Source organism: Erpetoichthys calabaricus, chromosome 9 (assembly GCF_900747795.2).
Source record: "Erpetoichthys calabaricus chromosome 9, fErpCal1.3, whole genome shotgun sequence".
Classification (NCBI taxonomy): Eukaryota; Metazoa; Chordata; class Cladistia; order Polypteriformes; family Polypteridae; genus Erpetoichthys; species Erpetoichthys calabaricus.
This window is the reverse complement of record NC_041402.2, coordinates 119329237-119354623: the sequence shown is the minus strand read 5'-3', so window position 1 is coordinate 119354623 and position 25387 is coordinate 119329237. Positions and strand designations below refer to the sequence as shown.

General features: G+C 39.2%; 1 protein-coding gene across 4 annotated transcripts in view; it reads left to right on the top strand.

Moving 5' to 3' along the window:
• Positions 1-10124: 10124 nt before the first annotated feature.
• LOC114658069 (fatty acyl-CoA hydrolase precursor, medium chain-like) overlaps positions 10125-25387 on the top strand; it is a 169105-nt gene continuing 153842 nt past the window's right edge. For 2 of the 4 annotated variants that reach the window (XM_051931461.1, XM_051931462.1), the window contains exons 1-3: positions 10127-10317; positions 11898-12102; positions 17491-17626. In XM_051931461.1, the coding sequence (XP_051787421.1) occupies positions 10242-10317; positions 11898-12102; positions 17491-17626 (417 nt within the window). In that variant the 5' untranslated portion in view covers positions 10127-10241. Of the gene's footprint in view, positions 10318-11897; positions 12103-17490; positions 17627-25387 lie in introns of all 4 variants that reach the window. The other 2 variants (XM_028810106.2, XM_051931464.1) reach the window with 2 other exon arrangements.

The window sequence follows — 25387 nt, the reverse complement described above, 5'->3', positions numbered from 1 at the left end:
ACTGTAATCCACCGTTATAACCCCTCCACTTTTGAAATTCCCACACTGCTCCATTCCAATAATCTGACAAAAATTGTATTTAGACGACCATAAAATAAAATATCAAATTATAAGTAAAACTACGCTTGGGTGAGGTGCGACCTCGGAATAAAATAGCGCCACCTGCGGTTGAAGTAGAATGTCTAGCCGCTAAAACTGTCGTGCTCAAGGCTCCCTTCATGAAGACCGCCGCCCACGCACAGGTGAAACGGGGCGGTGACCCGCTGATTGGAGAGCCGGCTGAACCCTCCAAACTCACGCGCAGACAGTCGCCGTGCTGCTAGAGTCACTCCTTTAAACTAGAAGGGTCCGGCTGCAGGTCGCAGACTTGGCCTTCCACGCCCCCGGCCTTCCACGCCTCCTGCCTTCCACAGTCCGCCCCACAACCGCCTATAGTCCGTAGAAAGAGAAGGAAAGCTGCTGTACAGTTTTTCCAATTCGAAAAAGAAAAGGAGCTGAAAACGATTTCTGACACGGAACAATGGCACAAAAGAACCAGGTATGGACTCACAGAATAAAAAGCTCAGTATATTTAAAGAAACTTTAGGTCCTTTAAACAAAACTAATAAGATGTACGATTATATACTGTATAGCGAATCCAAGTGTTCTCTGTTTATCGTCATTACTGACATATCCTATTTTTAAGCATATCGTTTTAATTATTTTTTACCTCTTGTATTATTTCTTTTTAATATTTGCCGTATTATTTCATCTATATTAACTTTTTCACTTATTTATGAGATGTTATGTAGAGTATCTGCAATGTTAGTGTACAATATGGAAGGTATTTATGTTTATCGTCGTCATTAACGTATGTTAAATATCTTAACTTAGTTAAGTTAGCTATTTATAAAAGCACGTTAGCGCTTTCTGCCAAATTAGTATTACATATTATTTTTGTCTTGATTTCCACAGTCACATTTCTCCATAAAGGCAGAGAATATAAAAACAACTTTGATAACATTGATTAAATATCCAAATGAATCCAACTGCCCTCTTTGTAAAAAGCACAGAGACTACAGCATCCTGCTACGTCACCTTCAGAGTCATGAAGGCCACATTGTCAAGTATGCAGGTAGTATATGTATGCAAAGAGTGTGTGCTTGCAAACAATACTGACGTTTAGATTTCTGAACTGGAACTTTTTAAAATACAGGTTAAAAAGCTGAGCATTTTCCGTTGTTTGGCAGGTTTTACTATTTACAGATGTAACACAGGGTGTGTCCCAAGTGGCCAATTCTATTGTTGTTTTTGTTTAAAAGTCATTGTCAACAGTTTATTGTATGTCAGTATTTAATATTTTTCTTTGATTAAATTTTTTTTACCCCTTGTGTTAGGGCCTCCCTAGTGTGTGCTTGGTGTGTTGGTGTGTGCTTGGTGTGTGTGCGCCCTGCGGTGGGGTGGCGCCCTGCCCGGGTTTTGTTTCCTGCCTTGCGCCCTCTGTTGGCTGGGATTGGCTCCAGCAGACCCCCGTGATACTGTAGTTAGGATATAGCGGGTTGGATGAAGGATGGATGGATGTATTAGGGCCTTCCAAGTCAGATGAATAGCCATGGCTGTGGAATTTCCATGTTGATGGTATGACCATTTCATATTGTAACTATCATTTTTTGTATGTCTGTATTTAATGTTGTGTCCAGGTTTCCAAAGGACCATTTTGTGGTGTCTCTGTATTTCATCCTCGAGGCCCCCTTCAGTTTTAATGAGTTGTGTCTCAACTTTAGTCCTCTCTTCTTTCATTGTAGTATTTGTAGAGGGAGGATTATATCTGGTTGCTGGTTCCGATTTTTGTCACCTTCTACAATTTGTGTTATGTTTAACTTATTTTATTATATTTGTTTTTTTTTTTAATTTCAACATACTGTCCATAGTGGTTTTGAAGTTCCAGAAACGCCTTACCTTTCAAAATCCAGATCATTTAAATGTATGTTTATAATGGTTTGCATAAATATTTTTGTAACATTAAACTCCTTTTAAGAACGTGACTCTGCTCAGTCCTCTTTAGAATGACATGCTGGCTTTGTGGAAGAGCTGATGTAGAATGTTACTTGAGAACTCCAGCACCAAGGGGTAAATGAAATTTAAATTTCCTTTAATAAGTCTAATTTAGTTCTGCGGCAATATGGCAAATATACTTAGCCATATTGTAAATCAAAGACAAATAGTCCAAATGTTTACCATTATAAACTTAGTGCTTCTTTTTGAAATCACTGAAGTAACTGCTCACATCAGACTGAGCAAGCAAACGCCCTTCTAAATGAAGGCCAAGAAGCAAACAAAAAATTAGAAGGTACAGAAACAATGAACAGCCAGGACAGGGTCATTTTTTGTGCTTATTCTTTTGGTTCTTTTTTAACATTTCCTTAGGTAAATATTGTTTTCTATGTTTTTAGGTTTAGACTGTATTGAGCCATTAATGAGAAGACAGAGTAAAGACTTGGCACTACATCTGAAATGAACAAATGTTTTGCTATTCTGTTCCATAGCACTGCATTCTGCAGATTTCAGATTTTTTCTTTCAGAAGAAACGTCAGCGTCCCTTCTCCAACATCCAGCACAGGGCACTGATGAGCAGGTACAGACACATCATTTTATAAACTTCCATAAGAAAGATAAATTACATTTTGTTGATGCTGGCTTACAATGCCTGTGGTGTAGTGAATAAAATGTATAAAAAGACTTAATGCTTGTCTCAGATGCCGACTGTTAATCGTTAAGCAGTAGGAGTCAAAGCCCAAAAGACTAAAAGCGTGTTTTATATCTTCTGACAAACTGTAGCACTAGTACAACTCTTAAAGGCCTTAAAACATTTGAAATGCATTGTGTGCTGTATTAATAATAGTGTATTGTAAGAAACATTGAAGACTTGTAGCTTCTGTGATCGAAAGCAGTCATGTTAATAATGTATAATAAATTAAATTTACTGTACATTTTTTTTTTTACTTTCCTTACATTCCTTGTAAATGTGGAGGAAAAGGCTATGAGCTTTATGATGACCATTTCAAGAATTTTGTTTCTTTCTTTTTTAATATAATGTATTACAGCAGCATGGAATCCTTCAGCATTTCACCGAGGCACAGAAGTGGTGTGCTGAGAACATTTCTGTGTTCAGAGGGCGAATCTCACTCCCTGCATTACTGTCAATGGACAAAGACAACACTGAGGAGCCCCTTCAGAAATTTGATTTGCTATCTGAATTTCCAGAAGAAGAGGAGAGGGAATATGTCTTTAGACATATTTTTTTCACATATGGAAGACATGCATCTGTTTTTAGATTAACGTGAGAGGAAAAAGGAAAATGACTGAGTTTTGTGAGAAAATGTAACAAACATACATGTCCCTTATTGTTCAGTTACAACCTACAATTCTTATTCTATATTTTATATATTTTTTAACTTTTTTGTAATAAATGTTGCAAACCAACTTCATCTTTACAGTCCATTGTCTTAGTGTTATGTATTAAAATAATGTTTTATAAAGCAGGGCAAGGCAATATTTATTTATAAACCACATTTACAACAGCAGCCAGAACTGAACCAAAGTGCTGTACAAGAAAGGGTAAAAGAAGCAGTTCAAATATACCGTATGTACACATCACAAAACTGCAAGAATAACCAGCCATTACATAAAAGATAAACTAAAAATACCCATATATACATATTTATAATCCTGAATGTACATGAGCCAACATATACAAACAATGTCAACCTCTTGCAGGGTCAAATGGCAGCAAGACGAAATAAGTCTTTAATGATGACTTAAAAATGGCCTGTGATGGAGCAAACCTAATATAATAAGGAGAGCCATTCCAGAGAAAAGGAGCAGCCACCACAAACACCTGATTCCTCCTTTGCTTCAGCCTCGACCTCGGCACAACTAAGAGCATCGGGCTAGTAGACCACAGGGATCTTGTTGGCACATACAAGTGAAGAGGTTCCAAGAGGCAAGATGGGGCTGATCCACTCAAACATTTGAAAACAAGAAATAGAATTTTAAAATCAATTCTGAAATGGACCAGAAGCCAGTGAAGTGAGGTCAGTATTGGTGAAATATGGCCACACTTACGAGAGCCTTCAATAAGCGAACAGCAAAGTTGTGGAATAGTTGTAGGCGTCGTAACAGGGCCTGACCAATACCTACATACAAAGAACTGCAATACTGTAGTCCAAATGAGATGCTGTAAAAGCTTGGATGGCCTTTTCAAGATCACAGAAAGAAAGAAAAGCCTTTACCTTAAAGTCTCAGCTGGAAAAAGCTTCATTTAACTTCACAATTTATCTGTCTGTCAAGTTTGAATGAGCTGTCACAGATCACACCTGGGCTAACTGAAGCTTTATGATACGTATATGGAAAGGGGTCCAAGAGCAATATCAGAGACAAACTTTCTTAACTCTTGGACAACATGATCACAGTTTTATTATCATTAAGTTTTTGAAGATTCATTGCCATCCAGGTTTTAATATCATTCAAGCACACAGGGTCTGTATTTTCTCGCTTTGATTTTAGTGGCAAATATATTTAAGTGTCATCAGTATAGAGAAGCCATACTTGTTAACAGTGGAGCCTAACGGTAACATACCTATCAAAAAGATAGCTGGTCCAAGGATGGAACCCCACAAGTAAGAGGAGCTACAGAGGATGAAAACTCATCCAAATGAATAGAAACATTCCTATTTCTTAGATAAGATTTAAACCATTTCAGGGCATTACCTTGGATGACTACATACTGTTCAAGGCAGGATATAAGAATCATAAGATCCACAGCATCAAAAGCTGAGGTAAGATCTAGCAGTACAAGAATGGCAGAATCTCCAGGATTAGTAATTGGGAAGAGGTCACTGTTAACCTTTAACAAGGATGTTTCAGTGCTGCAAGAACATCTGTATCTGGATTGGAATTTTTCCAGAATACTATTTTCATCTAGAAATGTTTGAGGTAGGACAACTTTTTCAAAGACTTTAGATAAAAAAGGCAGTTTAGAAATTGGCCTGAAATTTGACACATTAGAGGGTCCTTATTTTGTTTTTTAGAATACGTTTCTGCACCACAGCGTGTTTCAAGGCAGCAGGAACACAATCAGAAATCAAGCTAGCATTTATTAAGGTAACAATACTTGGTCTGACAGAATCAAAAAACCCCTTAACTAATCAAGAGGGGACACTGACCAGGGGGCACTTTGTAGGATTCAGGCGTTACACCAAATCAGACAACAGAGACGATGACACACGCAGGCACAAAGTGGTCAAAGACAGCTGAACACACTATAGGAAGAATCCTGAGCAGGCAGTGAAACCGATGACCAAATAACGGTAATCTTATTTACAAAAAAGTAAATCTCCGTTTGGAGAGTAAGTTAGGGTATGCAACAAATGACAAATTCCTAATACAAGAAATGGTATATGGCGATTAAATGATTTAAAATCACTAAAAAATTGATTTGTAATTATTGTATCGACATAAACAAAACATTTTTAAAGTTAAGTTTAAAATCTGTTAGTTCAGTTCCAAAATAAATAAAAACGACGGTTTATGGAAGTGCAACTTTCAATAATGCAAATGTTTGCATTTCTTTAGAAAAACAAACGATATAATATCTATTAAGCAATTTGAGAGATTTGCTTCACTTTTTTTGATAAGTACATATTTATAAGTTAGGGTCCCGGGGAGAACAATTATGCATTAAAATTAAAAACCAGGTAAACGTTTGAAAGTTTAATAACTCCACTTGAAATTTATCAACATTATAGCAGCAGCGAAGAACAAAATTAAGAAAACACAATTCAAGACAAACAATGGAAATGAAGGTATGAACTGTATTAGTAAGCTGGATCATTTAAAAAATTGTTCAATATAAACAATTTTAAAAGTTTCTTTTAAACTCAAAAGTTGAGACCTTCATTTTCATGCCTGTTGATTGGTTTGTTGTGTTATTGATCATCATTTATTTTGTAACATAATAAATTAATGTCATTAACGGAATTTTCCTTTATTGAACGAGGTTCCAGAAATAATGTCAGACATGCCGTTTAGTACAAAAGTACCATAAAAATAATTTCAAATATTTTGAATGATAGAATTCACTATAATAGCAGTTAGAGCATCCACATTCAAATTTAGTATGGGGTTTCCTTAATCTAAAAATATGTTATGCCCTCTTTCTTTTAACTATCGAATCCTGACTCATAAATTATAAAACTGTTTTTTGTTTCTAAAAGTAAACACGACAGTAATACCATAAAGAGAAACTCGGATTCTTGCCTCGTGATTGCAGGAAGTCATATTAATATCGTCTTTTAGGGTTACATGGTAAATCAACGTTACTAGTTTTTCAACGAAAGCGATGTGACAGAGGACGGACGCGAATGCTGGGGGCGTGGTGTGGAAGGCAGGAGGCGTGGAAGGCCGGGGGCGTGGAAGGCCGAGTCTGCGACCTGCAAAAGGGTCTGGCTGCAGACCGTGCACTCTCAGCCACATGCACGCTCAGCCACTGACGTCAGATGCACGCTCAGCCACAATAGGAAGTGTAACCGACGCTCAAGCACCAACTTAGTTTTTGAGGCCAACGCGAACGTTAAGTTACGTTTTATTTTTTTCTTTTACCGAATTATATAGTTACGTTTTATTATTTCTTTTACCGAATTATATAGTTACGTTTTATTTTATTTCATGCCATACACACATTATTGCAGTGTAAATGTTTTGGTCAAGTGCGTTAAGTAACTTCTTTCTTTAATGACTGGAGTGAGTTTGTTTTCAGTTACGGTGACTACTAGCCAGTTAGCTCACGTTATCTTACCGTTAAATAGACACATGTCTACGACCTTAAGATATCAGAAGCGTATTTAAATTCGTGTGAATTAAAGTGATTTAAAAATGTTTATTAAGCTTATTAATAAAACAAAGATGTGTCGTTTCTTTGTGCTTTTACAGATGCACCTCTCCATAAGATGTGAAGCTATTGTGCCACAACAGTGCACGAATTGTTTCACTTTGTATCATTGTTCACTATGCCCTGCCCTACAGTCTATGAGGTTGGCAAGAATCCAACAACATTTAAATGGACATTTAAAAAATGCAATCATTTTTGAAGGTAATGCAAGGTGGATTATTACAATATAACTAGGGTGAATGAATAATTAATGTGCAAAAATACACTGAACTCTTGCATGTTAAAGTACAAAAAACCTGGAAACTTTAGCAAGACATGAGAAAAATATTATTTTAAAAATTTGGTAAGAGTCCCCCATGTAACAGAGTCTGTTTTCAGTCTACTTTAAGGCATTGTACAGACATGGAAAAAAATCACTTAAGGTGCTTGTAAATTTACTGGACACAGACCATGATATAGCCCACATAATAGCCACAATAGTCCCATTGTTTAGCATCTGAATGCTTTGTTTCAAGATTAATTTATTTACTGACTTGTTACCTTTTACTTGTTCTTATTTCTAACACATAAGAGAATATGTCGTTGCCATCTGCCATGTAGGTCTGAGTGTCACTACCATTGTCCGTTTTGCATAAAGACAATACTTAGAAGAAACAGTATGGAGTGTCATCTAAAAATATGCTCAAAATCTGCATCTGAGCCTTCCCACAGCCTACTTTTTCCAGCACAAGAATCTTCCCACAACCTACCTGTTCCAGCACAAAAACCTTCCCATACCATACCGCTACCAGTACAAGAGCCCTCCCAAGCTAATGAGCTGGGTCCAGAAAACAGTTCTAAAACAAGAAATACAAGAAAGTGCCCTCATTGCTCATTAGATTTGCTCAAAAAGAATTTGGACACACACATCTTAAGAAAACATACAGACATATCCCAGGATGTAACACTCATGTCTCATCTTTCCAGCATTTGTGTTGATGTATCTAATGGAGTGTCAGTAGTTCAACGAACTGCCCATGGTTTTTCTGTTCCGGTCCATGTACAAAGGAAGACAACAGGCAACATTCAACATGTTAAATGAGAACTGGAGGAATGCTGCCAATTCCACCTTTTGGCTCAGAGAAGTGGATTGCCTTTTAGTCAGTGTGAACATCTCGGCTCACTTGATTATTGCCAGGACACTGCTTTTGAAGATATCTTAAATCCCATTGTGCTAGATGAAATGGTGGCCCTTAAATTTTTTGGGAATGAAAAGAAGGCAGTTTGCCTAAAACGGCAAAAAGCAGCACGGGCAGCTTGTGTCCCATTTTCTGTTCTGGTGGAATTTGGTGGCTCCAATAAGCAGATTACGCTATCCATACATGAGCCTACAATACATTATTATAGCCGTCTTGGTAGAGTCATGGTCTGTTATAATTCGACTGATGGCACATCCTGTACTCACAAAAACATTGGTAAATGGCACTTGTTTCAAATTAATAGAGACTTTTTCAAGACTGGACCATCTAAATCAGCAGATGCACAAACAATACAAGTGGGTATTTATGTGCCCAACATTGTCAACTTATCTGCCTAATTCATATCTTTTTGAAAGCTGGCAAAAATGCAGATATCCAACCCAGCAAAACTCAATTCAGGGAGATAACCACTATGGTACTTGTATAACACATTAGAAAATTGAAAACTCCTTTGTGATAAAAAGATCGTAATGGACGGTAGCATAAATAAAAGTTATGAGATGTAGCCACAAATTATATGAATCCAAATTGGACCCTCAGGTTTGTTTGCCCCATGTACAGAAAAATCATGTAGGTTTACTTAGCACAAAGAGAGGCCAATCAGAATGCCCCCTCAGTCTCATACAGACTCTTGCCCACAAAAACCACCTATTTGAGATATTCTGTGTTGTCTGAGGGAGTCATGACGCTTATATCAGAATGCAGTGGACATCTGGAAGTACAGAAAATGTAGGATGTCTGCACGTAATCCAAGGTGGTCCAGTTATTTTTTTCCCAGAGAGGTAGTACTGTCCTGAAACCACCACATAGCCAGATAACTGTAACTAAGTGTTATGTTTTGCAGGCACAGGATGAATGTGAGGATGCATCAATACCGCCAGAAGTACAAGTAAATTTTTTTATCAGTTTTTTATATATCAATAATAATTGCATAAAACACATACATACGCCAAATTTTTATTCCTGTCTAAGGTATCTGTCCTTGCACACGCAAAAACAGCCAGTCAGTGGTGCAATGACAGCCAACACCAATTCATTGGTCTGATCCAGTTGCCCCAGATACTGACTATGACAGAGGAAGATGCTGGGAAGGCTCTGCAGGAGTACGAAGCAATGAATGCAGAGGAAGATTCACTAGTTAATAGAGATGATGTTCTGGCTCCATTTTGTTTTGGGTTTAGCCATGTGCAAGACATGCACAGATTTTTAGATGAAATGATGAATTGCAGGAAGTTCACTATGTACTGCTGCCTCCTTAACTAAATTAATGTTTTTTATTGGTTTGTGTTTTGTTGTTGGGGTTTTTTTTTTGAAGGGGGGGGGGGGGGTCTTATGTATAAATAAATATATAAACATTTGATTACTGATGTGTCCAATGTCCTTTTCCCTCCACCAATTATTAATCACAGTTTGGTACCTCATGACATGTAAAGTATAGTACGTATTACAGTTCTGATATATAAGATTATTAACAACGCAGAATTGTTCTATTTGTTTTATTTTCATTTTACTCTTTATTCACACGTAAATACTGTATACATTAAATTTAAATGATGTTAGCAAGTTATGATGGTTGCATAATTGTTTTTTCCTTGGGATAACAGCGGGAACACTAAACTAGCACGCTCTAAACATCAGCGCTCTCGCTACGCTACCACGGCCATGCTGCTAGTAATCACAATAACAGGCAAGCATTTACCTTGGTTAACTTGATCTGTTAAAATAGTAAACATGTTAATAAACCAACACAGGCCAGCCAAACAACGTGAATATGCACAAGTTAACATGATTAAGAATATTCCATATCGTTCATAAATGGTAAGACTATAACCAGCAAACGTACCAACTTAGCAATCAGGAAACGACTCCCCTGTTGCACTTCCTATTGTGGCTGAGCGTGCATCTGACGTCAGTGGCTGAGCGTGCATGTGGCTGAGAGTGCACTGTCTGCAGCTAGACCCTTCTCGCGACCTGCAGCCGGATACAATTAACTTTAAACAGCTGCGTGGGGGCTGGTCAACAGTTTTTTTTTCTTCATATTTTCGATTGGAGTTGATCAGCGCAAGCCACTTGCGATGCAAGTCATAAAGGTGGCAGTTTTCTTTTTAGTGTCATTATTGACGGAGATCGCAATGGCATTTGAATGGCAAGGTAAAAGTGCTGCTCGAAAATGGTGGTGTGCAGTATTCAGACTGAAGTGTCCGTTGGTGCTGTAAGTCCCAATAAAGTGTCAAACACTGTAAATCGCACGTCTTCACGTAATATATATTGGTTTATATGTTGTCGGTTCATAACTTATCAATTTTATACGTTAAAACTATATTAGTTGAAGGTTTCGTGAGTACATATGATTGGTTTGTACACGAAATATATTCGTTTCATAGTAACTTGTGTTATATCCTTGATGTGTTATAACTTTTATGCGCTGTATCGGCTTGGCTCGTCTCTTGCACCACTTTTTTATTTTTTTGTGTGTGGTGTCGCTTTTCAGCGGCGTTCATCGGATTTATGTGGTCGTGCTGCTCGGGTGGAGGTTCAACAATTTTCGCTCCGTGACGGGGCTGCAGAAAGAGCTGGAGGGGACGCAACCTCCGCGCTTCTTGTGTGTGCACCGCTTCCGTTTCATTTATTATGTCTCGATGAAAGCACGTACTGTATATACCTTGTAACCTAGTAAGGTGTGGGCACTAGGAGTGCTAACCAGTGCAGCCAAAGTGATTTGGTGTGAAGTTTTTTTTCTCATGTATCTAACCGTTTAGACGTGTTCTTATCTGTCATAATACAAACACAAGTAAACTTTTTTCACGTTGTCATTATGGGGTGTTGTGTGTAGAATTCTAAGGAAAAAATGAATTTAATCCATTTTGGAATAAGGCTGTATGTAACATAACAAAATGTGGAAAAGTGATGCGCTGTGAATACTTTCCGGATGCACTGTATAACAATATTTTGCCTTTTATGTAATACATACTGAACTGATTTCTGGGTGCAAAACCTTTTAAAACTAGGAAAGCTTTTTACATTTGTTTGTGTGTGAACCCTTATCTACGTGGTCTGATTCACTTTTTAGTTTGGCAAGGACATTTAATGCACAACCTGCAGCTTATCCTTCAACCATAAATGTTCTGTGCTTTCATGATTTCATCAAAATTTGTTTCCCTTCTCTATGGAATTGTGTTCATTAATTGTTTTATACATCCGCAGATTCATTTTACACACGTGCCCCCGATCGGCTAATATAATGTGCCCTAGGCAGCTGTGCAATGTGCAGAACAATAGATTAAAAGGATGAATGGATTTCACAAGTGGCTGGGGTGTTTGTTAAAAAAAAAAAAAAAAAATGAGGACTGGAAAGCTGCCAATATATTCAGGGTGGTATTTTTATATCCTGTTTCTTGATAAGATTTCACAAATAATCTGAGCCTCTAAAAGACCCTTACCAAGTTTCCGGTCTTTCTGGTACAGTGCCTTTCCTGGAAAATGCCAATACACATTATAGTAAATTTTGGTTGGTTTATTCATTTTGGGCTTGGCAACCGTGCTTCATCCCGAACTTGACACAAGCCCCTACCTTACCTTAATTTTGTTCTCCTAACAGACTGATTGCTAATTAAAGTGTCATTCCTTGGTTGTGTATAATACAGCTACATTTGAACATTTCTATTAAAATGTAATTGGAGTTTGACAAAATGTCCAACTATTCTTATTTTAATGCTTTATCTTATTTCTAGGAAGTCATTCTTCAAACCCAGTTGTGACAACAGAACTTGGCGATCTGGAAGGCACAGTGTCCCAAGTGAGAGGAAGTGAGCAGATCATTTATGAATACCTCGGAGTTCCCTTTGCCAAACCACCTCTGGGACCTCTGAGGTTCTCTGCCCCGCAGCCACCAGAGTTGTGGACAGGAATTCGGGATGCAAGTCAGCCACCTGCTATGTAAGCATATCATTGGACTAAGATGATAAGCAAACCTGTCACTTGCATGGTTTTATTTCTTGAGTATTAAGACCTCCCATACAGATAAACATACTACTGAAGACTTTCTGAAGTGCTTAGTGCTATAGCAGCATTCAGTTCACATCTTATTGGGCTGCACTGATAACTGGTGTTCATCGTAACTAGCCTTTTATTTGGAAGTTTCTAGGTTGGACCTAGATAAACAATTTGCAAACAGAACCTCCCATCAGATATCAAAGATGCTAATATTTATAGTAAGCTTACTGTTTACTGTATGTCTGGTTTGCTTGAGCCTGTAAATGGCATAAATGGAATCTTGTGTGGTGTGTGTGTGTGTGTGTTTTTTTTTTTTTCTTTTTTTTCTTCTCTCCATATTGGCAAAGATCCTGCCTTGAAGTCAAATGCCTTGTCCTATAGGGCACACTGCCTGCTCAGAACTGTTTGGACAGAGGTCTGTTCTTTCAGCTGCTCCTGTTAGGGGTTGCCACAGCGGATCATCTTCTTCCATATTGTCCCATCTTCTGCATCTTGCTCTGTTACAAACACTACCTGCATGTCCTCTCTCACCCCATCCGTAAACCATCTTAGGTCTTCTTTTCCTCTTGCCTGGCAGCTGTATCCTTTTCCCAATATACCCAGCATCTCTCCTCTGCACATGTCCAAACCAACACAATCTTGCCTCTCTGACTTTGTCTCCCAACCATCCAACTTGAGCTGATCTTCTAATGTACTCCTTTCTAATCCTGTCCATCCTCGTCACATCCAGTGCAAATCTTAACACCTTTAACTCTGCCAGCTCCAGCTCTGTCTCCTGCTTTCTGGTTAGTGCCACAGTCTCTAACCCATATAACATAGCTGTTCTTGCTATAGGCAGCCCCCGGGTTACGTATGAGATAGGGACTGTAGGTTTGTTCTTAAGTTGAATTTGTATGCAAGTCGGAACAGGTACATTATTTTAATAAATGCTATTGTTGACCGACTGTAACCAAGTGCTCTGCCAGTGAATGGAGTTTCACCTCTCCGACCTTTTTATTATTTCCACTTTATTTTCCATGGTGATTGGTTTTTCTCCTCTTTACTGTATCACCAGCACTTGCATCAGATTTGTGTTTCAGAGACATTGTTGAAGGGTGAAGAGAAAAGGTTAAGATGAGCTCTTCTTCACAGCACTGTACATGCTATCACAGAAGAAAGGCTCCATTCGTCAGCACATCTGGTGTACTGAACGAGAGACCACTTCCTGCTATGTACAGAACAGTACAAACAGGCTTGCTATTGAGAATGAATGGAGGTGGCAAGGGGTGGTTCAACACCTGGCCACCACACAGTGCCCTCCACTTGCATACAGTATGCTGCCTGCAGCGTCGGCCCACTGAGAGCGAACAGTGTGCAGCCAAAGGCGGGTAGTGAATCTCCCATCACCGCCCCATTCAACAGGCAGCCACCCGAGGCACACAATGCTGCCCCCCGCCATCCCATTTACCCTCAATGGCCTCCGTTCAGCCACAACCAGGTCACTGCTTGCAGCATCGCCAGCTGCCCACCGAGAACAAACTGGGCAGCCGTTCGAGGGACACTACAAGGCTATGTGGTGGACAGGCAGTGACATTCTGCCCCATCCAGCCTCTGTCCAGTCAGGAGCAGTAGCTGCAGCAGCGTGGTAGGCGGGCAGCGAAATGCCACATCAAGCCTCCGTTCTGCACACGAGCGCATGGGGTGCGGCCCCCACCGCCCCATTCATCAACTGGAGCCGCCTGAGGGACACAACACTACACTACACGAGCAGTGAAACCACCTCCGTCCAGCCACCGCTTACAGCGTCCCCATGCTGGAAATGACGGAGCAGCAGTTACTGAGGAGCCTGTGTTGCATCCCCCAGACAGATGGAGCAGCTGTGGCCCCATTCGTAAGTCGTATATCAGATGTCCGTAACTCGGGGACTACCTGTACTGTCCTGTAGACCTTGCCTTTCACTTTTGCTGATACCCGTCAGTCACAAATCACTCCTGACTCTCTTCTCTCCACCCATTCCACCCTGCCTGCACTCTTTCACCTCTCTTCCACAATCTCCATTACCCTGAATTGTTGATCCCAAGTATTTAAACTCATCCACCTTCACCAACTCTACTCCCTGTATCCTCCCATTCCTCTGACCTCCCTCTCATTCACACACATGTATTCTGTCTTGTTCTTACTGACCTTTATTCCTCTCCTCTCTAGAGCATATCTCCACCTCTCCAGGGTCTCCTCAGCCTTCTCCCTACTTTTGCTACAGATGTCATGAGCAAACATAGTCCACGGGAACTCCTGTCTAATCTCGTCTGTCAACCTGTCCATCACCATTGCAAATAAAGGGTTCAGAGCCGATCCCTAATGTAATCCCACCACCACGTTGAATGCAACAGTCATTCCTACAGTTTTTACCACTGTCGCACTTCCCTCATACATATCCTACATACTTCTCTGCCTCTCCCGACTTCCTCATACAATACCACAACTCCTGTCGAAGCACCCTGTCATATGCTTTCTACAGGTCCACAAAGACGCAATGCAACTCCTCCTGGGCTTCTCTATACTTCTCCATCAACATCCTCAGAGCAAACATTGCATCTGTGGTGCTCTTTCCTCGTATGAAACAATACTGCTGCTCACTAATTGCTTCCCTTCTTAACCGAGCTTCCCGTACTCTTTCCCATAACTTTTATGCTGTGGTTTATCAATTTTATTCCCCCATAGTTACTATAGCTCTGCACATTTTATTCTTAAAAATTGGTACTAGTACACTACTTCTCCACTCCTCGGGCATCCTCTCGCTTTCAAAGATTCCATTAAACAATCTGGTTAAAAACTCCACTGCCATCTCTCTTAAACACCTCCATGCTTTCACAGGTATATCATCTGGACCAATGGCTTTTCCATTCTTCAACCTTTTCATAGCTGTCTTTACTTCCTCCTTGCTAATCCGTTGTACTTCTTGATTTACTATCTCCACATCATCCAACGTTCTATCTCTTCATTCATCAGCTTCTCCAGTAATTACTCTTTCCATCTGCTCAGCACACCCTCCTCGCTTGTATTTTTCCATCTTTATCCTTTATCACCCTAACCTGCTGCACATCTTTCCCTCTCGGTCCCTCTGTCTAGCCAGTTGGTACAGGTCCTTTTCTCCCTCTTTAGTGTCCAGACTCTCGTACAACTCATCATATGCCTTTTCTTTAGCCTTCACCACCCCTCTCTTCACCTTGCACCTTATCTCCTTGTACTCTTGTCTACTTTAAGCATCTCTGACTATCCCACTTCTTTGCCATCCTCTTCCTCTGTATACTCTCCTGTACTTCCCATTCCACCACCAAGTTTCCTTTCCTCCTTCCTCTGTCCAGATGTCACTCCAAGCACCCTTCTTGCTGTCACTCTTACCACTTCTGCTGCAGTTGCCTAGCTGGTTTTGCATCTGTTCACTGCCACACAGTGCCTATCTTACCTCCTTCCTAAACTCAACTTTGCAGTCTTTTTTCAAACTTCCACCGTTTGATCCTTTGCTCTGCCCTCCCACTCCTCCTCCTTGATCTCCAACATCATCCTACAGACCACCATCCTATGCTGCCTGACTACCCTTTCCCCTGCCACCACTTTGCAGTCTTTAATTTGCTTCAGATTTTCTCTTCTGCATAGGATATAATCTACCTGGGTGCATCTTCCTCCACTCTTGTACGTCATCCTAAGTTCTTCCCTTTTCTTAAAATACATGTTCACAACAGCCATGGCCATCCTTTTTGCAAAATCCTCTATCCTTTGACCTTCTTCATTCCTCTCCTTGACACCATACCTACCCATCGCCTCCTCATGTCCTCTGTTCCTTTCACCAACATGTCCATTGAAATCCACTCCAATCACCACTTTCTGTCCCTTGGGTACACTGTCCATCTCCTCATCCAACTCACTCCAGAAACCTTTCTCATCCATCGAACACCCAGCTTGCGGGGCATATGCACTGACAATTCATCATCACACCTTCAGTTTCCAGCTTCATAATTATTACTGTCTGACACTCTTTTTTCACCTCAAACACTCTTGACATACTGCTCCTCTAGAATAATCCTTACCCCATTTCTCCTCCCATCCACACCATGATGGAACAATTTGAATCCACCTCCGATCCACCTGGCCTTGCTCCCCTTCCATTTAGTCTCTTGCACACACAATATATCAACCTTCCTTCTTTCCATCATATCGGCTAGCTCTCTTCCCTTACCAGTCATACTGCCAACATTGAGTTCCTACCCTCCGTTCCACTCATTACCTTTCTCCTGTCCTTCTGCCTCTGGACAAGTCTCCCCCTCCTCTCCTTCGGCCAACAGTAGCCCAATTTCTGCCAGAACCCTGTTGGCTAACAGTACTGGTGGCGGCCGTTATTAACCCGGGCTTTGACCGATGTGGTATGGAAATTTGTATCGTCCGCATATTGATCTGGCAAAATTTTACACTGGATGCCCTTCCTGATGTAACCCATTTATATTTATGTGGGCTTGGGGCCGGCACGAAAAAACACACTGGTTTGTGCATCCCCTGTGGCAGGGTTTTTGGACAGAGGTCTGTTAAATGTGCTAAATGAAATGTTTTTTTTTTTTTTTTCTTTTTCTTTTTTCCCTTCCCCCACAAATGTAGAATTTGCTCCAAATAGTTGGGTGTATGGTGAGAGTAGAAAGTGGGAACCCAAATGTAGGCTTCAAGATGGGCAACAGTCTTGGGTTTGGCTAGTTGATGCCTAAAAGACTTAACCACAGACAATTTCTCTTTCTTATATTCATGGTTCTGCTTCAATATTTGAAAACTGACGATATTTAGGATGTTCAAGGTGTTTTAGCAACTAGACATTTTTTCAGGAAAGTAGGAAATTTGTGGTGCTTGTCAATTATGTGCCAATTAATGAATTTCCATGGGGGGTTTTAATTTCTAAAATGTTTATGAACACTCTTGAATATACACTGTGTAACCCACTTCAGGAACTGACACTTATGGGGAATCTATCATTGAGAGTCTTCAATACCCTGCTCCTTCTAACCCACTCAGTTTGTCACATTTTGTGGAGCTTTATTTTTTAATATGTAGAATGATTTAATGTCTTAAATTAAGTTGTCTTTTTAAAAAAATTGAAATCATGTTGTTTTTTTTCATTCTCATTCTAGCTTGCACATGTCCTGTACAGTTTTCCAGATGGGTACATTTTTGTTTAGTGATGTAGTGAGCATGTGCATCTTTCAATGTTTAGCTTCACCTCAACTGGGCACCAGATTTTTGGTGCATTTTAACACTGCAACAACTAAATGTCATCAAAGTACAATATCTTTTTTTTTTTCTTATTTCCAGTTGTCTTCAAAATTTGGACCAGTATATGGCATTGTTCCCTGCACTTGCAGTTCCCCCAAATCCATTGATCTCTGAAGACTGTCTGTATTTAAACATCTACACTCCAGCAGAGCCTAAACAAGAATTGCAATTACCAGTAAGTTAAAAAGGTTGATACATGAAAAGCTGCTTAGAACATTATAAGTATCGTAATAAAGAAAATTAGGCTTTGATAATTAAAGCAACATTCATATGAGAACCGATTTTCCTTTTTGCGAAGGAAAGTCTCTAATATTGAAGTATATGAATGATGCTTGTTTATAGTAGGTTATTTGCTAGAGAAAAGAGATCTCAAAGTGATAATGGGTTGTAAGTCAGTCGACTTCAGTTACAGTATATGTAAATTTGTAACTACCATAGCATGACTACTGAGCTTGAGATGACTGTAACAGGACAGCAAATTAGACTACATTTCATTAAAATCTACTGCAGCTAATCCTACAGTGCATCTTAGAGACAGTTGGGCAGATATGTGCAGTTGGACTCCTGAGTTTTGATCGAAAATCATGTTGCACATTTGCAACATTTATCTGTCTAGTATTAGTGATCTCCTGGAAATAGGGACCTATGTATATTCAAATCTTCTGCCTGAAAGTTTAAGGCATTAAGAAATTTTAAATTGAAATGTCTTGACATAGATGCTGTCAAGGTAACAAGTTGTCTGTGTCTGCTCTACCTACCAGAAGAAATCTGAGTCCAGATCTGACTATTCCCCTCTTCTAGATAGAAACAATAGCAATTAGTGTTTTGGAGACGCCCAATATTTTAAGATTTTGGATATTTTTGGCAAATTTTAAATTCAGTCCTGATAGTTAAAGCAAAAATCCCTAAAACTGATTGCTCCTTCCATATGGAGTAAATTGCATAAAGTCTGATGTGTTCTGAACATGCCACTGCAACAACATACTCTAATCTTCCTTTGTTAAAAAAATCTTGCCGCTATTATGCTTTTAGAATTGTGCGGCTTTTTGATAACTGGTCACTGGCTAGGGGGTAAATGACTTATCCTTGAAAGAACCAGGAGATGAAAACTGGAGAAAAGCAAGATAATAGCCTTAAGGATATTTAGGTCAAACCAAGAAATTGGAACAATCGGTGTCTAAAGAACATTAGCTGAGGAAGGGCAAGGCAAAAGCACATTTACAACAGCCAAAACTGAAGCAAAGTGCTGTCCAAGAATGGTAAAAGAAGCAGTTAAAGTAAACCTGTATATCTCAAATCTGCAAGCATAATCCACTAACAGAAAAACTAAACACCCTCAACCATGCATAAGATCCTCCCTGCCCTTTGCCTATATCTCAATCTAGGCACAACTAAGAGCATGTGGCATTCTGAGAGGCAAGATGGGGCAGTTCTATTCAAATATTTAAAAATAAGTAATAGAATTTTAAGAGAGTTTGAAATGGACTAGAAGCCAATAGAGAAGTCCGTATTGGTGAAATAGTCGCACTTAAGAGATCCAGTCAATAAGTGCGCAGCAGTGTTCTGGACTAGTCGTAAGAAGGGCTGATCACCACCTACATACAAAGAAATGGAATAGTCCAAATGAGATGTTCTAAAAGCATGGATGACCTTTTCAAAATCAATTTAAAATAAATAAATAAAAAAAGCTTAATGTTAGCAGAAAACTTAATCTAAGCTAACAAAAGATATGCTAAGTTCAGTTGAAGTGACCAAACACAACTACTTGGTTGTCAAACATTATGCACCACCATCTCCTATAAATGAAGCACGATGACAGACACCATGTGACCTGCATGGCATGACTGGTAACTGCTCTCGGAAACCCTAAATTGCCATGTTGAATACGAATAATGTTCTAAAAATATAACCGTCATGCCAAAATTCAATAAGACAAAATATTCTTGAATTGTCATTAATACCCTTTGTCATCTGATATGTCCATCAAAACTTTGTGCAGGGGCCAATTTCTTTTTTGTTTCATTTAACATAAGTTGTCATGAATTTTCTGACAAGAATTATGGGCTTGGCAATTTCAAAGGTCAAAGCAAGGCTATTATAGTTTTACCTTTCTATGTTTTTTTCTGATCTTGGAAATTCAGTCTAGTTTTCCTTCATCGTGTATTTTTAGTTTAGTTTTTATTTCACAAAGACATTTCTATTTGTTTTAGTCTTAGTAATTATGGCATGGAGCTCCTGCAGAGTTTGGTTTTGTGTCACAATCGGACAGAACTGTACACGTAACAGATTTGGATAAGTTTAATGTTAGTGGAAGCTTACTACACTACATGGTTTACTATCTGGTTTTATTTTTGTCTGATAAGCATAATCAAAACTAGATACTGAATATGAACAACTTTACACAATTTTAAAATATTTTCTCATGAAAATCACTGGGGCTTAGGAAGAAAGGGCTCTTAGACTTGAATCAGTGCGCAGACCCCACCTAGCTGTATTGTGGGAAACAAAGAAAAACAAGCATGTAGTGTCAAGGTTGGGGGCAGTGAGACTTGAATAGCCCAACATAAAGCACAGTAAACCCATAATGAGCAGAGCAAGCGCAGGTAATAGGAGTACGGACAGGCATTAAATGACAGAGACAGCGTCTGTGATTAAGAACAATATACAGTATACATTATCTAAACCTGTTTATCCAGAGCAGGATCACAGGAAACCTGGAGCCTACCCCAGCAGGTTTGGATGTAAGGCAGGAAAAATGCCAGGTATGCAATATGTATGATAAGGCTGATGTTAAGAACAAAAAGAAAGTAGAAATATCAATCTATTTTGAGAGAGAGAGAGAGAGAGAGAGAAACATTGAATAAAGGGAGACAAATATTTTAAAATATAATTCTGCTAATGGGTTACTTTCACGATATCCAGTATTTTGAGTTGTGAATATGAACTAAAAAAGATAAATTAATGAATATAGAATAAATACAAAAAAAACAATTGGTATGTTTAGTTTTTTCATCACTTGGCAGACTCTCTTCGCCTAACTGCCTTTGTTTGTATTGCTTCATTGTTAAATGATGTTTTTAAAGAGAAAGTGATTGAGAGACTGACTAGGAAATCATTATACAATCAGTGCAGTTTTATTTTCTCAGATATGGGGATGGATATTTGAGGAGTAAACCGCAAGACAATGATTATTTTTATATTATGATCATCAAGGAACCATCTACAACAAATCAAATTAATATATTGAACAAGTATTATAAAAGTAAGGTTGAATAAATCACTCTGCAGCTGCATGAAATAAAAAAAAAAAAAATACTACTACTTTTGGGTGATGGATTTGGCCCAAAAGTTAATACAGATCTACAATTGTGGTGTTACAACCACATGCAGATTTTCATCCATCTTCCTAGTTGCGTTTTTGAGTTTCTGTGTTTACACACACAGACGCGCGTGCACACACACGATTAAAAAAAAACAAAAAAAAAAAAACGGTATTTTTGGACTCTGGGAGGTCTATAATATTATAATATAATATAAGATAATATAAGATTCATCAAAATATCAAGGTTGAATTTTTTCATGATTACTATACAGTGGAACCTCGGTTCACGAATGTCTCGGTACACGTACAAATCGGTTTACGACCAAAAAGTTCGCCAAACTTTTGCCTCGGTTCACGACCACACACTTGGTATACAAAGAAGCCAGGTTCCCTTTCGGTTTGTACATGTTCAGTCTCTCCCTGTGTATTTCCTGTGCAGCGAGCAAGAGAGCGCGACACACACAGAAGCGGGAGAGAGAGACAGATGCACACACACACAGGAGCGGGAGAGAGAGACAGACACACACACACACACAGGCGCTCCAGGCTGGCAAAAGAGAAACACACGCACACACACAGGTGCGAGAGAGAGAGCAGGCGGGCGAGCGAGAGAGGGAGGACTGGATGCATAAGGTAGAGAACGCTTCTTTTTGTTTTCAGTTCTGTTTACAGTGATCGGTTCATAGCCTGCATTGTTGCAATGTTACTTTTCTTGGTGGTTTATTAAATTACGGATTTTTCAAATGGTCATTTTTTCCCCTGTGCTTAAAACTCATTAAAAAAAGTGTTTTTAGCGAGCAGTTCCTAGCACTATAGCACGAACTATTGCAGTGTTAGTATTCTCTGTTGTTCAAGGTTTTCTCAGTGTTATTCAATGTTTTTACATTTAGTTTACTATTATGCTGTGCATTCTATGGTGTAATTAACTATATTTGTGCTTAAAAATTAAAAAAATATATATATTTACATACAGTTCATATGGTCTGGAATGGATTAATTGTATTTACATACAATCCTATGGGGGAAATTGCTTCGGTTCACGACCAAATCGGTTTACGACCAGAGTTTTGGAACGAATTATGGTCGTGAACCGAGGTTCCACTGTACTTGGTATATGAGAAAGTAAAAGCGATTTCTCCTGTGTGAAGTGGCAGGCGAATTGCTGTCAACAAAAAGTAGTAACCTGAGAAATAAACTGAAACATTACTCACTCGTGACTTTTCTGTCCATATGGTAAACGTTTTGTTGACCAGCACATTCTGATTTCAACCATTTGAATTGCATCTTGATATACAACAAGCGCAAAGAAATGCGGCAAGTAAATCGCTTTCTATTTCACAGGCTTTACACACCCTCATTCAGCTCGCTCTGTCACCGCAAATGCTGTGTGAACACCCCCCCTCCATCACACCCGCCATTCACAGGATGAATATGTGCGGGCAGCTCGTGGTGGATGACTTTGTTTTAGAGTTAAAACCTACAAGTGTTAAAGACTAACGGCAAGAACATTAATTCAAAAACGAAAACTAAAAATATTTAAATTATTTTATTTCAGTCTTCCCAGCTATTTTAACAAACCTGAAATGAAAAACTAAACTAAATTTTATTTCAGTTTTGATTTTAGTTTTCGTTAACTATAATAACCTTGGGTCATAGCCTACTGTAATTCCGGACACCCTCCTGGGTCTGTAGGTATGAACAAAGCCAGAAAAATGGAGGTCTACAACTTTCTTGATTGTCTTATGGAAGTTTGTTTTGCAAGCTGTATAATTTGAAGAGTGTCAAACTGAATGATTCTGAAATACACACACCAGAGTGTGAGAAGCCAATAGTTGAGGTGTGGGTTTCTGCCAGCAACAGAAATGTAATGTTTTGGTGGTAATGACAATGCAGTGAAACAGGTGATATGCAGTACTTAACACCAAAGACAAGTAGCTTACTATGAAAAATTAAAAGTACAGCTCAACTGTTCTGCTTGTCAGACTACCATCTAATGACACCAAAGAGTGGTTCTGTGCTGTGTGTTTAGCACATGCAAGTAAGGTTCTGTTCTCTCTGCATGACTATTGCACTATAAACCTATGGTGCATTTTTGTGTGGAATAATTTCTTCTCTGTACTTTTTTTTTCCCTCTCCCCCATGCTTGGTTCAATGTGACATCCAGTCAAAATTAACTTTGTGAGTGTCTTGTTTCATAATTGCACTTTTAGTGCAAAACAATATGCAATAGTCTTTGTTTAAATACTGGACACATTATTTTACCATGTGGCAGAACAGGATACAATATTTAACAAATGAGGATCTTTAACCTTTTTTAAGGGTTAATTTCTCTAGTAAAATTAACAAATTATAAAATTCTTTCTTTCTAGTGCTTTTTATAATATTTCTAATAGACAAAGTTAAATATTGTTTTAACATAGTCTAAAATGTTTAACTTCCACAATGACCTTTGTTTGAGATTGATGCTTGCATTTTATATTTATTTCATTTGACTACTGTCATCTTAGTGGCACATGGCCTATCTAGGAGTCCATGCATTTCTGTCCAGATGAAGTGAGTGTGGTTGACCTTTTAGGAATTTGGACTTAAACCACCTTGTTTGTAATGTATGATGTCAACATTGTGGTTTTGTTTTGGATTTTTTTTTTTAAATTTACTAGTGTACAGCTCATGGAGCGAAAGAGAATGTTTTCAACTTTTATCAAAACACATTTTGATTTTTTTTTTAAAGGGGATTTTACATTCTTGCCAAATTGTGCATGGCACAATCCATTTTGCAAAGAGCATTCCCATACACTTAATCTATATTTCCTAGGCAGAAGAGAATGAAATGCATAATGTGTAGCCAGTTATTCTTGGAGGCCTTTTGTGCCAACCTTGGGATAAAAAATACAGTTCTTGCTTCAGGTTTAAATCCTTGTGCCTTCTGCTCTGAACTCCCTGGTAAAAAAGGTTATAAGCTTTTCCACTAGTAAAATATTTTGCCATTATTTTCCACAATGGCAGCTACATGAATTCAATGCTGGACTATCATTTTATCAGCTCATGTTTATTGCATACTATAGCTTACCAAGTCTGAATTCCTTGGTAATGCAGATGGATTGTCACATTTTTGATTACCAGAGACAACTGATGGAAGTATGGAATGGAAGCATGGTCTAAACACAATGTTCTCCTGTCATGTTGCAATGTCTTCCAGACATTCCAAGTCATCTGTTTCGTGTACAAATTCAGTGTTAGCCAGGGTTTTTCCAAATATTATGGAGGGTTGGCCAGATGAGGCTAAGGAATCCTTTAACGTTTTTCACAAAAGGAGAAATGTACTATCCATAGAAAAGGGTTATATCCTTTGGGGAACCTGTTTATTGTTCCAAAGAAACTGAGCGAAAACAAATTCACAATGGACACCTAGGAATTGTAAAAACAAAAGGAATGGCATGCCTGGCATGTTGGTGGCCAAATCTGAATGTAGATATTGAGCATATGTGTAAGATAATGTAAAGCTGAAAAGAAAATGTCAAACTAAGTACAGTTGCACCGTTTGGAAATTCCTGGGCAAATGATGGACAAGAAATAATGTTGACATTGCTGGTCTGTTTCACAGATAACTTCTCAAGCTCCCATCATGAAATTGAGAAGGCTGTTTTGCTGCTTATGGACTACCTGAACAGATGGTCCTAAATAATGGTATGACTTGTGCATTGATGGAATTCGAGAATTTTGTGAGACATCTTGCACATTACCAATGTACCTGGTGTGAGAGATGGCTGGCAGTTTATCCCGGCCAGCACCCCCAGGCCGCTAGATGGAGTCCTCCCTGCAACATGGAGGTGCCCCGAATTTCCGCAGGGCATCATGGACAATGGAGTTCGGCTTCACAGCCCTGCTGGATACCGTCGGGGCCACCAGGGGATGCTGCAGGGAGGCACGAGTGTTTCTATTATAGCCCAGAAGTACTACCTCGTCACGGGGATGGAAGAAATGAAATACTTCCGGGCTGAAGAAAAGAATTTTCATCTGACCTGGAAGTACTATGGAATCGCAAGGACAGAAGCACTTCCGGGTCGACGACTATTAAAAAGGACTGTGGGAAACCCAGCTGACTGAGCCGGAGTTGGGTGTGAGTGTGACGGAGCTGCTGGGTGGAGAGGAGGATTTATTGTTGATTATTGTATTGATTATTGATTTTATTTGAGTATTATGAAGGTGCTTTGTGCACATTATTATAATTATTACTGGGACTTTTTACCTGGTGTTTTGGCATGTTGTCTGTGCGTTTGGAGGTGTGACAGTGCCCCCTACTGTCACACTGGCCAGCCTGCAACAATTGGATTGGCCAAGAGGTATGTACAAAGTTTTAAGTCCAGCATAAATTGGCCTATCCAGTCTTGGACACTGAGGACAAAATGTCCTTGTTTTTGCTGCTGTATTGAACCACTTCACATTGTGCAATGGGACAAGCACCAGCATGTTTGTTTTTAGTTCTTTACAAAGACGTGTAGTGAATGAGTCAGTTTACCTCTGCAGCACAACAGAGGGTGGATCACGAGGGATTCTGGAAGTTGAGATGGAATAGGAGGAGCCAATGTCATACAAGGTTCAGGATGTTGACTT